At 44.0% G+C, this 13,975-nt stretch overlaps 1 protein-coding gene across 3 annotated transcripts in view; it reads left to right on the top strand.

Annotated features, from left to right (window-relative positions):
• Positions 1–13,681, top strand: part of LOC119384119 (lysoplasmalogenase-like protein TMEM86A) — a 79,126-nt gene extending 65,445 nt beyond the window's left edge. For all 3 annotated transcript variants that reach the window (XM_037652416.2, XM_037652417.2, XM_037652418.2), the window contains 2 exons: positions 2,599–2,992; positions 11,507–13,681. In XM_037652416.2, the coding sequence (XP_037508344.1) occupies positions 2,599–2,992; positions 11,507–11,892 (780 nt within the window). In that variant the 3' untranslated portion in view covers positions 11,893–13,681. The remainder of the gene's footprint in view (positions 1–2,598; positions 2,993–11,506) is intronic.
• The last annotated feature ends 294 nt before the right edge of the window (positions 13,682–13,975 follow it).

Below are 13,975 nucleotides of genomic sequence, written 5' to 3'. Positions count from 1 at the left end.
GACCCTTTCGGCCCAGGCAGCAATAGCTAGCTGCGTTTCCTTAATGGGAGTTTTAATAAGCTCCTCCCACGTTGACTGTGAGCGAGCTCAGCGCGCAAGAATTGGCCACACAAAATCACATATTGTGGGGCTGTGAAGGCTTTCCTCCCCCCAGAACGCTCCTGCATGGCAACAAAAATGACTTCTATGCTGATCAATTGAGAAAAAACCATTTTTATTACCACAGACTCTCTTAAACCATGGCCACTATGTTGCAACTCATATTGAGTGCCACTATACAATGACATCTTAAATTCTGGACGCTATCCATTAAATGGAACAACTTAAGAAATATAGCACAGTCAAAAACAAATCTGAGGTGAACAGTTGTGAACATACAATTGTAAACATGGTAGCTTCACTCAAGAAATTTAATGATAAGTACTGCTGGGTAAGAGAGAACTGAGCGGTCTTTCCAAGTAGGGTTGCCACTGCAAAATCCAGATGAATGGAGTAGTTTCAGCCAAAGAAAACGTCTAAATGAGCATGTTGAAGTAGTGCTAGGTAAGTCTCAGTGGCAGTCTGTCACATGTGGTGTTGCCAGGAGCTCTGCATAAACTGGAGATTGAGTATCTAACCCGCCAACCTGTAATCATAACCACGTGTGTTTCCATTTTTTTCTTTATATGTGTGGTTTCTGACAATAAACCTTCAGTTGTTAGTCTGCGCTCATCTTGTGGTTCTTCCCTTCGTGTTCGTGTTTTTTGCACAAAATGCAATCCGGAATGCAATATCAACTCGCCCAACGCTGAGTTCTAAGTAAAAAAACAAATGAGAAAACTGTCAAGCCCTTCACAACTTCACTTCCGAAACGAAGGCAGCGTAGTTCCGTTGTGTATGCTGCATGCAAGTGCCGTAAAACGTCCCGACTTTGGCCCATGAAAATGTGAAAATTTCGCCTGTGAAAATTTGTTCACGCTCATTCAGAAACTCCCATTGTTCTGGCGAGCAGTTAAAAACGCTGCTGTGAATGGGCGCCCGAAAAGTTTTGGGCCCGGAGCACCCATGGCAATCAAGCACAACATTACCATTGTCAGATGAGCCGTATTGTGCGACCATTAAAAAAAAAGAAAGCTAGCTACCCTACCCCCCTCTGTTATCTGTTAGGAGATTGGGAGTGGCGCTGCTGACTGGAATGGTGGCTCTTCTATCAACATGCTTGTGCGCCCCATAAAAGCTGAAAAAAAAAAACCCCTCCCGAACAAGCACGTAATAAAGCTGTCAGCACGCCGTAGCGTCCCTGATTTTGTTCCTTTGTCTAGCCGTAACTGGAGGTGCACATTTCGTGTAAATATACTATTCGATATTTTTGGCCACTGTTCGGCGCTAGTATTTGATTCGAATTTGATTCGAGATGAAAATTTCACTATTCACACACCCCTATTTCTTACAGCACAGTGAGGTCCGCTGACCATTTGTTGCTGGATGTCGAAAGAAACGGCCGTATTTTCTTGGTCCGAAAGCTCTGCCAACGACTGCTGCTCAGCCTCTCCGTGGCCTTTTCTTATGAAGCTGCTAGCAAATGATTCCACGATTTTGCCCAGCAAGAAATGGCGGATGTGCCCAGTGTTTCTTGAGCATCAAGCATTATGAATAACCCGTATTGCGGCTGGCGCTACAGTTAGCTTTGGGAGTCAGGTGGGACACTTTCCGAAGCCTGTGCATGCTTCCCGCCTGAGAGGGGGTGCGAGGAGATTTTAGTTGGCAAAAGCCCTGCTGGAAGGATGATATGGCATCCCCCCTCTACGTGATCGATTCACACATTCGATGTGTGTAAATTGGCTCCGTGGTACCCTGTATATAGCTTGGTAACCTTTTAGTAGCGGTCAAAAGACGGAAACCCTTCATTTTTTAAAGGGACACTAAAGAGAAACAATGAATTGGTTTAGATTGATAAAGTGTGCTCGGAGAACTCTTGTGTAGTTTATTTCACCACCATAGGTTTATTATTAGACGAGAAAACCAAGTTCAAAGTTTCATTTTTAAATTTCCCGCCGAATTTCGTAATTCGTGATGTAAAAGATTTCAAAGAGCATTTAACGTATTTTGGCGTCACTGGCTCGACGAAATTTTCACAAACTCGTTATGTGAAGTCTCTGGCCCCCTCAGAGGCCAATGTACTTCGATTTAACCGATTAAGAACTAGGTAGGCCCAAGCAGGCGCCGTCAAAAATATGTGACGTCACGGCAAATGGTGCTGGAATTCCAAGGTGGCGTCGCCACCTGTATTTTCTTTTTGCGCGTTTTCTCGCTTATTAAGCGTCTTCTCACAGCAAGCGTGGTGTTTTTGGTATCTGGAAGACTGCTTTACTAATACGAGAAAAATCGTTTTGCTCTTTAGTGTCCCTTTAATGAGCTTTAAATGCCGTACCTTCACTCTCATTTAGTTGTTATATACTCTGCGTGGTAGAACCTTACTCCTCTGTCGCAATGTGAATACAGTGGTTTTCTTCCTTTGCTCCTAGTGCCCCACCCTGTTTTATTTTACATTGATATCACAAATAAATGAACATATGAAAATTGTGCCTTTTAATGTGATGCCCTGTATAAACTGTGCAGGTGAAGTGTGTGGGTCCCAAATTGGTGCCATTCTTGAAGACTGTTGCCCTGTACTTTGTTGTGGCCATCTCGTGGCAACCATCATGGCTGGGCTGCCTGCTCAAGTGCCTGCCAGTCGCCTTCCTCATGGTGTTTGTCGTGCTGCATGGCATCTCGCTGGGTGATGCACGCCACTGCTACTCACGCCGCGTCCTCATTGGCCTCGGCCTGTCTTGTCTCGGCGATGCACTGCTCGTGTGGCCTTGGGGTTTCCTGCCAGGCATGGCGGCCTTTGGTGCAGCCCATCTGTTCTACATTTCGGCCTTTGGCACGCGGCCGCTCAACCCGTGGGCTGGTGCTGTCTGCCTGGCCTGCATCGCTGCTGCTGCGACTTTGCTGCTGCCAAACCTGAATGGTGAGTCACCACATTCGAGCTCTTGGTGCCATCATTATTGTCAGCTACAAAGGTCTGGGTGAGCTGGTGATTCACATTGTTGTAAACACTGGCACTAGCACATGCTAGATCAAGAAGGAAACGCATTCATAAACTGCACTTCATATGATACCTGTTATTAAAAGTTGTCTCAGTGTTACAAACAGGAAATGTCGACGCAAGCTCCGTACGAAAGTTTCCTTTATATAGAGTAATACCTTGTTAACTAGAAGTAGTAAAAACTGGACAAATATGTTGAGACAAGCACGTTTTCGAGGTAAGCAAAGTTGTGAAAATTGCAGTGCAATGTCGAGTTCTATCTAAAAGCTTTACCACTACTGACCAACTTCTTAACGGGAGCATCTAACTGGCACATTGTAAATGTTTTAAACAAAAATGAAGACATACCAGAACTATCAACCAGCTGTGTTGTGGCACTACCTTTTCAATGAGTGCAGAAAGACCAAGTAAGGCTGGTCTGCTTCGCAGTAACGCTTGGACCAAGCGAAGCGTCCCCGAGTTAATTCGTGCATCGCATGTGGCGATTGTCCCTGCCAACTTTGTTTTGCATCAAGCGAAGCATGTTTCTAACGTTTCGACTCATCTCAACATCCCTCGAGTAGCTGCATCGACACTGCCACATTCATTGTGTGCAGGCTTCGACACCACATTGTTTCGCTTAAAATGGTTAGACCAGCCGATATTGTGGCTGAGGTCTGTGTAGCCCAGATTGACGCCTTCTGTATCACTGTTTTCGTGACTGGAAGGCTGTCTGTTTTCGCACAATGCGGCCACGCGATGCGCTCAGCTTGGACGTCCGGAGACTTCGAGCCTCAAATCTGCTTCTTTGTTTGGGGTTACCTTTCTTTGCAGCACTTACTTTGCTTTGGCACCGTTATCCTCACCACACTGCATGGCTTACAAGATAATCCACGCCTTGTGTATTGCTTGAATAAAACAATGACTGAAATCACGGTCAACAAAACTAGCTGCACCAATCGTGCCGTTTTGCCTCTGTGCGCATCTATTGCGTTCACATGACGTGGCACAGGGATGCTTGACGGTGCTGTTGTACTGCTAGGTTTCGACTTTACATTCGGGGACAGCATCCGCTTTGTCGTAAGCACAGCAGCCTCGCGGGAACCTTGTGAAATGGTCTACCAGCAAAGTTTTATTTGCCCTCTCATTCAAGATTTTGGGATATCCTAAAGTTGGCCCAGAATTACTTTGAGATAAAGGGCAACAAATACATAGCACCGATGGGAAATTGTTCGGTATCGCGGAAATTTTCGACGTGGCTGTTCTTTTGCGAGTTCAATAGCGAGGTATTTTGCACTTGTAATAGAGCAGTCCTATGACTTGTGTAGATTTCTATCGGATCTCTATGGGGTTTATTTGGATTCCATTGGTATCTGCAGGGCCCAATATGTGAGGTTTATATGTTGTCCATTGGACCAATATAAATTGATTTAATACTCTAGGGCTACAGCTTTTGAAGCTGATGGATCATCTATAGGTTTGTATTGGTACCGATAGTTTCCACTTATCAGCAGCGACATACATGTAATTTATTGACTAGTAGATTTGTACCGTTATAAGTGTTTATAAGGGATAGCTTTTCTTGCTAATAGGCTGTTCCATCGTAGAAAGAGCGAGCGCTTCCTCTCTGGACCGGCATGTGCTCCAATTTCTGCGCTCGTTTGCGACAGGGAGCAACGTGTATCGATTTATACGTGATCACCGGAACACATCGACGCAGTGGCTCACCATCTAGCAGCAAATCCGTGGACAAATTGGTTTGTATTGACACCAGTATACTCTCTGCAATGCAAAGATAGTACATGATTTGCTTGCATTATTACTGTGAGTCCTGTACACCTCATTCACGAATGGCTTTGAGCCGTGGGAGAGCATTTTTGATAGGAAAGTAGCGAGTGCACAGTTTTCAAGAAAGGAAGCAAAAGTAAGCCATATGAACATTACTTTTGTCGGGCGGAAAGACGCCATTTGTTCTTTGAGTCTAGGGTCTGATGTGCGACAGCTAGTTTGTTGCCTACAAGTTCACACTGGTAACAATACGGTCCAGTAACTTGGAATTTTAGGTTGCCTATATATTTTCTTTTGTACTAATCGCATAAATGTGCATAAATATATTGCATAAATATGTAATTTTCCAAATTATCGTATATACTTGTGCGATGGCCACATCCATGTAAACGCCACCCCCAGAACTTTACGAGAAGAAAAAAAATTATTTAAAAATTACCCGTGTATTGTCTGCACCCTTGATTTTTCAGAAGGTTAGCAGTGTTATCTGTTCTGTGGTGCGAGAATTGCGAAGCTTTTTGTCTGAAAGAACCAACCGGCTGGTCGCAGAACCATGAAAAATGTGTGTGCGGATGATGCTCGCTAGGAGGTGCACTCAGAAAAAAAAAAAGGACATTCTGCCGTAAAGGGCAGAGAACGGAGCTGAAACTTTTTTTTTTCTGGAGTAAGATAGTTTTGATTGAAGTAAAGACACTAGGCCAACACTAAGAAAAAGAAGAGTAAAGGGTTCTTTTTTTTTTGTCGAGCCTGGTGGCACACTTGTCACCGCCCCATTATAAAGGGGACGCTCATAGCATCCATCCATCCATCCATGCACGGAGGTGCGCTTTCCAAGGCTAGCATAGCGATAGAAGTCTCACTTTCACAGTACATAACAGAGATCCAGAGTGACAGTGTGATAATATGTGGTGCGCGCGGATTAAAAATAAGCAAAAACAAAACTGTGCGCCTTGCGGTGGCGAATTGTGTACGTGGCTTGCGGTGGTGAAGAGGACGGCAATTTTGTGTGCGGCTGGCTCGAGAGAGCGCGACCCATGACGTGGGCCGTGGGCGAGAGTCGGCATTCCAGGGCGGTGCTCTCCTTCACTGGACATCCGGTCCGTGGGAGAAACCACAGCCCTACGTCCTGTCGCCTCAGCTTGACAGAGCGTTCCCGCCTGTTCCTTTACGAGAAGATCGGGCCAGGGATTGGGCACAAGGTTGCCGAGCCTTGCCACTATGTGCAGACGGGCACACTCGGGGGTCGGTCCATGAGCACGCAGAGGCCGGGTGTGTCAACCGTGCAGTGGTCACTGTGAATGCAGAGTCCTGGGTTCCACAGCCGTGGAGCAGGACTATGTGGCTCTACACGGAATCTGACTGGCAGTCTACGTACAACACCCTAACCCCAGTGGCTCCAACAGAAACTGTACAAAAGCTATTTGATTTTCGCGCGTGGCAGCGAGTATGTCAATTGTAACTGTCGTTACTATTTGTTGAGTCCTTCGTGAGTAGAAAATAAGTCTTTCATGCGCTTGCCCGCTTGCGTTGCTGCCTCATTCTTTCTGGAGCGAATCCTAAACCCAATCTAACATCACAGACGGCTATGCTATTTCGTTAAAGATGCTGCACTTGAAAGCGCTCGGCAGAGCACGAGACAAAGGAATTTTGGTTAGAGCGTTTAAAGCCAGCAAAGGATGGATCCGGTGCTTCATGAAGCGAAAGAATCTTTCTCTCCATTGTCGTACAATTATGTGCCAATGTCTACATCAAAGAGGAAAAAAATAAGTTTCTTTTTTTCCACTTCCCCCAGTTCAAGCGAGTACTGCAGTTCAGTGGAGGCAAGTAGCGCCGAAAATATTTACAAAAGAAAAAAATGTTGCGGCTCTTTCTCTGTGAAATGGCCGTACCCACAATGTTCACCCCAAATATCGAAAAAAAAAAAACACCTGCGGCCATTATACGAATGTGTATGGTATGTTATTATGTGACTTTTATTAAAATCACAGTACTAGTATGCCTAGAATGTGTTGGCATTTTCACATTGTACAACCTAAAAAGCTTCCCTCGCGGCAAGGAAAGACTTACACAATGCTGCACAGAGCGCGCAAGCCAGTATATTTACTGGAACCAGGAAATCAGTGGACATTTTATGTCCACTGATTTCCTAATCTCGTGACCTAACCTCTGTGCAGGGGCGTAGCCAGAAATTTTTTTCGGGGGGGGTTCAACCATACTTTATGTATGTTCGTGCGTGCGTTTGTATGTGTGCGTGCCTATATACGCAAGCAACACTGAAAAATTTCGGGGGGGGTTTGAACCCCCCCAACCCCCCCCTTGGCTACGCCCCTGCCTCTGTGGTCATCTGCTGTGTTTTCTTCCATGTCCATAACCTAGTGAAAATTTCCAGTATAAAAGGCGTTGCTGATTGGATCAGTGGCGCCAATAGGTGCATTAAAATTATTGGGTCTGTCCGTTTGTCATAAACTGCGCACAAAATGTTGCATTCCATTTCACTTACTGCAATGGTCCTCTGGTCATTTGTTCTGCACATCACATGACCTGCCAAATGTCACTTCTTTTCCTTATTGACATCTGGAATATCAGCTACCGTTGCTTACTCTTTGAACCATGCTTTCATACTCTGACTTATACTGTGTTATCATGATTCTTGAGCTTTATCTCAAATTTCATTCTTATGCCTCAGGTTCCATATTAACACAGGTTACCACAGGTTGTATTCAATGATTGTATACTTCTTGGGTTAGAAACTAAAGCTCGTGGACTGAGAACGCCAGCTGTGTGCACTTCAACCCATTATTGGTCTGCAAATTTTTCTCATGAGCCCATTTAACTACACAGTCAATAAACTGCAGACTGAGTGTACTGGAGAGCAAATTTACTTGTGTTAATGCAGTTTTAATTGCTTTGACAGGTGAATGCTGACTGTATTTTAACTGCTTTTATGCTGACATTGGCAGTCCTGTGAGTCTACATGTGTGTCATATATCTGTGATAAGTGAGACGGCCACAGTGTGGTGTGCAGGATGTCATACACGATCAGGAAGCAGGGTAACAAGCAAAGCCACATCTTATCTTGGGCCAGTGTGATTTTCTCTGTCTGCACATGGGTGAACACGTAAGCATAGTTCTCTGTAAAGCACTTCAACATGCTCAACTAATGGAAGCCACTGTAGGAAAAAACTTGCTGTTATACCTGGAAGTATCGGCAACACAAAGTACGCCTGTCTGAAGGTTGTCCAAAACTCTGCCCACCTTGGCCACTCACCTGAGATGGTGAAAAACAGGAATTTGTTGATTTGCTACTCCACGTTGTAGGCCTCCTGTGGAATGCACAGGGATATGTCTTCTTTGTGATAACACTGCAGGCAGCGGTTGGCCATTTTCCAACTATTTGTGTTTACCGCGTTACTTTCTTGCTTTGCAGTGGAGCAAATTTAAGCAAAACCTCGTTAATTCAAAGTCACTGGGACTGTGAAAAACTTTCGAATTAAGCGGGTTTTCGAATTAACGAAACATACAAAAAGCGGGATGCAAAGAACTTTGAATTACTGAAAGTAATCAGAGGTGGTCGTTTGGCCTTCTAGTTTGCGGCTCCAAGGGTTGTTTTCCAGCAATACCCGGTCTCATTTTTGCCGCAAACCCGCGAAAACGGCGGGCCTTGCTGCTGTCGGCGCAAAAAAAAGAAGAAAAAAAAGAAAAAAAAGAAGATCGTGGTCAGCTGAAATGCGTGCCTGCGGAAAAAACGGCGTGCTTCACTGCAGCACAGTGGTGACACGCGGGTAGCATGTCACCTGCTCCTCGAAGCGTCAGCGCGTCATGATGCGACCATTCGCCCATTCTTTCTGGCAAAATAAAGAATATGATAATGGCCAGTGTGACGGAATCCGCGATCTGTTCTGGCTGGAAAACATGATCATTGAAGTTTTCGAAGTAGGCGTTACAGGCAAGAACTCCGCCAGCAGTGCAAGTGCGCAAATTGCCGGAGCAACCGCCAGTCGGAGGTTTGCATACATCATGAATTCCGTCAGGTCGTCCTTTATTATCTTTTCTTTTCCAAAAAAGAATGGGTAAATAATGACGCGCTGACGTTGTGAGAAGCATGCGACATGCTGCCCGCGTGTCACCGCTGTGTTGCAGTGAAGCACGTCATATTTTCCGCAGGCGCACGTTGTAGCTGACCACGAGACCGCGTTTTTTTTTATTACTTTTTTTTGCGCTAGCACCAGCGAGGCTGGGTTGCTTCAACTGTCACTCATTAATATCGCTACACTGCATTGCCCTGAGGCTCCTAATGGCCGTCGCTTCCGCGGAGTTGCGGCGAAATTGGGATCAGGAATTGGCACAAGACACCCAAAGTTTTCGAATTAACCGGGCTAGCGCTGACCGCCGCTTCAAAATATCCACCCAGATTTACATTGCAAAATACGGGACCGCAGAAACCCTTCGAATTAAGCGGGATTTCGAAATAACCGAGTTCGAATTAGTGAGGTTTTCTGTATTATTATGGAGTGCAAATAAAATCCTAACTGCAGACGCCATCCATGTGTCGAGAACTCATCTATTTTTGTGCGTCAGCACATTCTAGCAACAATGTATTTCTTGCCGTGAACGTTTGTAAAGCTGTGGTAAGAAAGCTTTTGGAGGGTTGTGAAAGGACCGTGTGAGTTTTGGTATAGATGGGCTATATTGTCTTCTGAAAGACCCAGAAAACCTAACATGACAAGTTAGGGGAAATTTTATTGACTACAGGCAGCACAAAAAACACGCGGGAGAGAACAAAAATGACAAGGACGTTCCTTATCGTTTCTGTTCTGTCTATGCCCTTTTTACGCTGCCGCAATGGTAGAAAGGTGGTCCAGTTGAAATCAATGCATACTTGGAAAGCCAGCGCAAGGATAGAGACGCATAGGAAAAAAAGGACACGGGACGAGTGCTGTCTGACAGCTGAAATTTATTGAAATGGAGCTGAGCACATGAAAGACCAACACCATGTGTGTGTGCAGGATTCTAGGTCACGTGGAAAAATGTGCTAAGCATCTGTACCTCTCAGCCTAGCAAACAAACAGAAGGTTCAGATAACCACGCATCACTTTGATGAAGAAGGCTTCTGTGAGTTTCCAAGCCTTTTTATGTTTGTGATTCAAGATAATACTTTCGTTGGCATTATTGTCTGTTAGTTCTCATTAATATTATGTCTAACAAAGAAAAACGAGCCCTTAAAAGTCATCTTCTTTCCTTCATAGATAATTACAGTGTTGAAAAAAGGACTACACCGGCATGACCTGCAGTGAGCTGAAAAATGCCAAGTTGGTGTTACCTTTAAAGTATTTTTGTGCTGGCGAAGTCTTTAGTTAATGCAATAGCCTGGCTATCCTATGTACGTCTTTCCACAGGAAAGGGGAATTCTATAAACACCACCAACGGCACACGAAACGGCATGACTGCAATGCTTCACCGAGCAATCTACAACTGCTGTTCCTCTAGCGTTCTTCTCAAATGCAGCACAAGCATTTCCTACTTTTAGGTTTGAGGAAAAAAGAATGTCGATGTTGAAACTTTTGGCTATTTTCTGAAACCAATGGGACAGTCTGTGTACATAAGGCATGACAGCATATTTTTTGGTAATCTTATTATTGAGCTCGTAATTATGTACCAACATGCTCAACTCACCGCTTTAATGAAACTTCATTCAGTCAAAGTAGTCAGATGTGAAAAAAAGAAAACTTAAAAAAAACCTGAAATAGTTCATGCTGTGTTGATGCAAGGGTTTTAGTACAAAATTAAAAAAAATGCATCAAACTTTGACCTCCATTTTGTCTTCAGATGTCGATATTAATGACAATATAGCTTTCAAAGAATAATTCATAAGTTTTAACTCCGGTGTTTAACACACTTCAATTCAGCTGCACTCAAGCTACACTTTTGCAGCTCTTAGTCTGTGATCCTTTCCCCATTTTCGTTGAATAGGAAAAAATAAAATTTCAAACTGTTCAGTGAATAATGGAAGTTGGTGCCCACCAAATGTCAGGAAAAAAGAATGTCGATGTTGAAACTTTTTGCTATTTTCCGAAACCGAGGGTTCAGTCTGTGTACATAAGGCATGACAGCATATTTTTAGTCGTCTTATTATTGAGCTCGTAATTATGTACCAACATGCTCAACTCACCACTTTAATGAAATTTCATTGAGTCAAAGTAGTCAGATGTGAAAAAAAGAAAACTTAAAAAAACCTGCAATAGTTCATGCTGTGTTGATGCAAGGGTTTGGTGCAAAATTAAAAAAAAAGAATCAAACTTTGACTTCTATTTTGTCTTCAGATGTCGATATTAATGACAATATAGCTTTCAAAGAATAATTCATAAGTTTGAACTCCAGTGTTTAACACTTCAATTCAGCTTCACTCAAGCTACACTTTTGCAGCTCTTAATCTGTGATATCCTTTAGCCATTTTTGTTGAATAGGAAGTCCCTTGGTGTTTGTTAGCGGCAGTAAGGGTGTTTGTTTTTCCCGCTCCAGTTGATTAACTCGCGGATGCTTTCTTGCTCCTTTCATATTGTGGGTGCATTTTGGATGCACTGACTGATAGTCACCGATGTAGTTGACACAGTCCCCATCCAGATTTGCTGCATTTAAAAATAAAGTCGAGTATGCCCTTTTGTTGCGCAGGTGTGTACCTGTTTGCTGTGCCCGTGTATGGCTTTGTGCTCATGGTGATGGTGTGGCGTGGTGTCTCACGAGTGCGATTCTTCGACGACCTCTGGACCTGGACCAAGCTGTGCTCCTGCTTTGGTGGCATCCTCTTTGCGGCCTCCGACCTACTCATTGCGCTCAACCTGTTCTACCTGAGCACTCCACCCAGGTACATCCAGCACGTCATTATGCTCTCGTACTATGCAGCGCAACTCGGGATAGCACTGTCGGTCGTCGACTGTCGCACCATGGCTGCCATTAGCGCTGCAAATGAGCAGCCAGAGCCCTGCCGCAACGCCAGCTCCTGCTCTGCAACCGCTGTCGCACACATGCCAAGCACGTCAAAGACAAGGCTAGAATAAAGCATGGACATTGCAGTGAAATCGTTCTTTCCAGGGAAGCATCGTCACCTAGAGCACCACAAGGTCATGGCCTTCCAGGATGAACATGCACCAGGCATAGCAAAGGAACCTGCTGCACTTAAGAGACATTTTTTTTCAGTGAACGACACTGCTCCTGAATGGTGGCTACCGCTGTTGTCACTTCAAAAATGCATTGTATATGTGATAGCTTCCATCACTGTATTGTGCTCCTACATGGACACCGTGTGTGTGACATAGTGTTGACTCTGCATCCATCTGTCTGCTGATGATGACCCAGCTTGGTTGGCAACTATGGCATAGAAACCCCACCGATCAAAATTTTGTGATTGTAAACCGGTGAAACTGCCTGTGTGAAACAAGACGGCCAATCTTGTTTGCATTCTGACAAGAGCGTCCAGTAGTGCATCTCTGTACATTGTAATTATTCACTTTTTCTTTGGGTGGATAGATGTTTCCTGCACTGATATGCTGCCATTGTTTTGCAGTGTTTATTAGGCCAGGTGTTCAACATTAGATCTGCAACAGTGCATTGGATGCTTTCTCTGTTTCTTCCTGCATATACATCTTGCCTATAGTCTGGCAGTCTCTTGGAACACTACTCCAATCATCACAACCCATGAGCACAGCTGTAATCTGATGGTGCTAGTCGTGCGTCACACCTGGCCTACAAATGGTCAGTATTATCGTGACGAAAGAAGAACTGTTCTGTAGCTTAATCATAGAGTATACTACATATAAAGAAACTTTGTTGGGCATGCTCTGTGTACAGAGACATTCTTGCTTAGAGCCTGCTCTATAAAATTGTGCAATGCAGCTCAAGATCGGAAGCCACGTATCTTGCAATCTTGTATGTCGGAGGCCGTACCTTGCAACTGATTTTTGCGCTCGATGTGTTTTGTCATTTGCCGATGCAAAACTCCGACACTCATTGGATAAGCCACTCAGCTGGATGGTGGGTGAGAAAAGGATTCCAGTACATAAGAGTAAGCAAATCCTTGCAAACCCTTAGTCGAGGTTTGGTGGGATCACGAGAAAGTTTGCTGGTCGATAAAAAAATTATGCATGGCAGGACGTGTAGCAGAAATTTAAAAAAGTTGCATGGTATAAGAATTGCTACAGTTGTCCCTCAAGTGCTCACATATTATAGCTAATGCAAAGGAGGGCTTTTTATAAATGGGCGGGTAGCTGCGTTGAAGACAACGTAAGTACTTTATCAGGCAGTATCAAATGTACTGCATTATATTTTAAGCATGCATATTTAGTACACATTGCCTTCAAAATTTGCATTAAACTGCATAGTAACTAAAGTGGGACTGTCATTGGCAGTGGTTTGTGTACATGCTTACACAAACATGCTTTTCCAAAATGCTTTTGTATTTGAGTTACCTAATGGACATTTTAAACGTCAAAAATTACCGTAATTAACTTCTCTTCTTTTTAGAAGAATGAAAAAGAAGGCGAGTATCACTGTGCTGAATTAGTCGGATATCGTTCAGGCTACCAACATGCACTTGCTGGTTGCAAGGCCATTTCTGACATTCCTATTTGCACTGTTTTGCCCATGTTGGAACTGCCACATCGTGTTGTTTGCACATATATATATAGTGTCGTTAGCTTAGAACAGCACACATTTATTCTGAGCCTTTTCAGGCCCAGTTTTTGTGTTTCACTGATATCAAATGAATGCTCAAGTCAACCTCCTTACGGAGACTTTTGTGAAAGTGCATTTGGTGCTAGTCACATTCAAATAAACTCTTCTGAAGCTGCACTTGTGTGTATGACACTTTTTTTCCTTCGTACGGACTGATTCAGCCTACTCAAATACAAAAAAAAAGACACGTAACCATGAAGGACAACTCGAGACAACAGAACTCGAGACAGTCTCGAGTTCTTCCTTGATGGTTGTGCGTCTTTTTTGTACTTCACTAAGCATGTACCAACTAGCCTTAAAACAAATTTTACGAAGTTATTCAGCCTAGTACACTTGGGCAGACCCTTGTTATTAAAATCCTTGCTTGCACTAAGATAGTTCTTGCATTATAGGTTGGATTACTCAAAGTGC

This window comes from Rhipicephalus sanguineus, chromosome 2 (assembly GCF_013339695.2).
Source record: "Rhipicephalus sanguineus isolate Rsan-2018 chromosome 2, BIME_Rsan_1.4, whole genome shotgun sequence".
Classification (NCBI taxonomy): Eukaryota; Metazoa; Arthropoda; class Arachnida; order Ixodida; family Ixodidae; genus Rhipicephalus; species Rhipicephalus sanguineus.
Note: the sequence above shows the minus strand (reverse complement) of the source record. Positions and strands in the feature narration are given on the sequence as shown.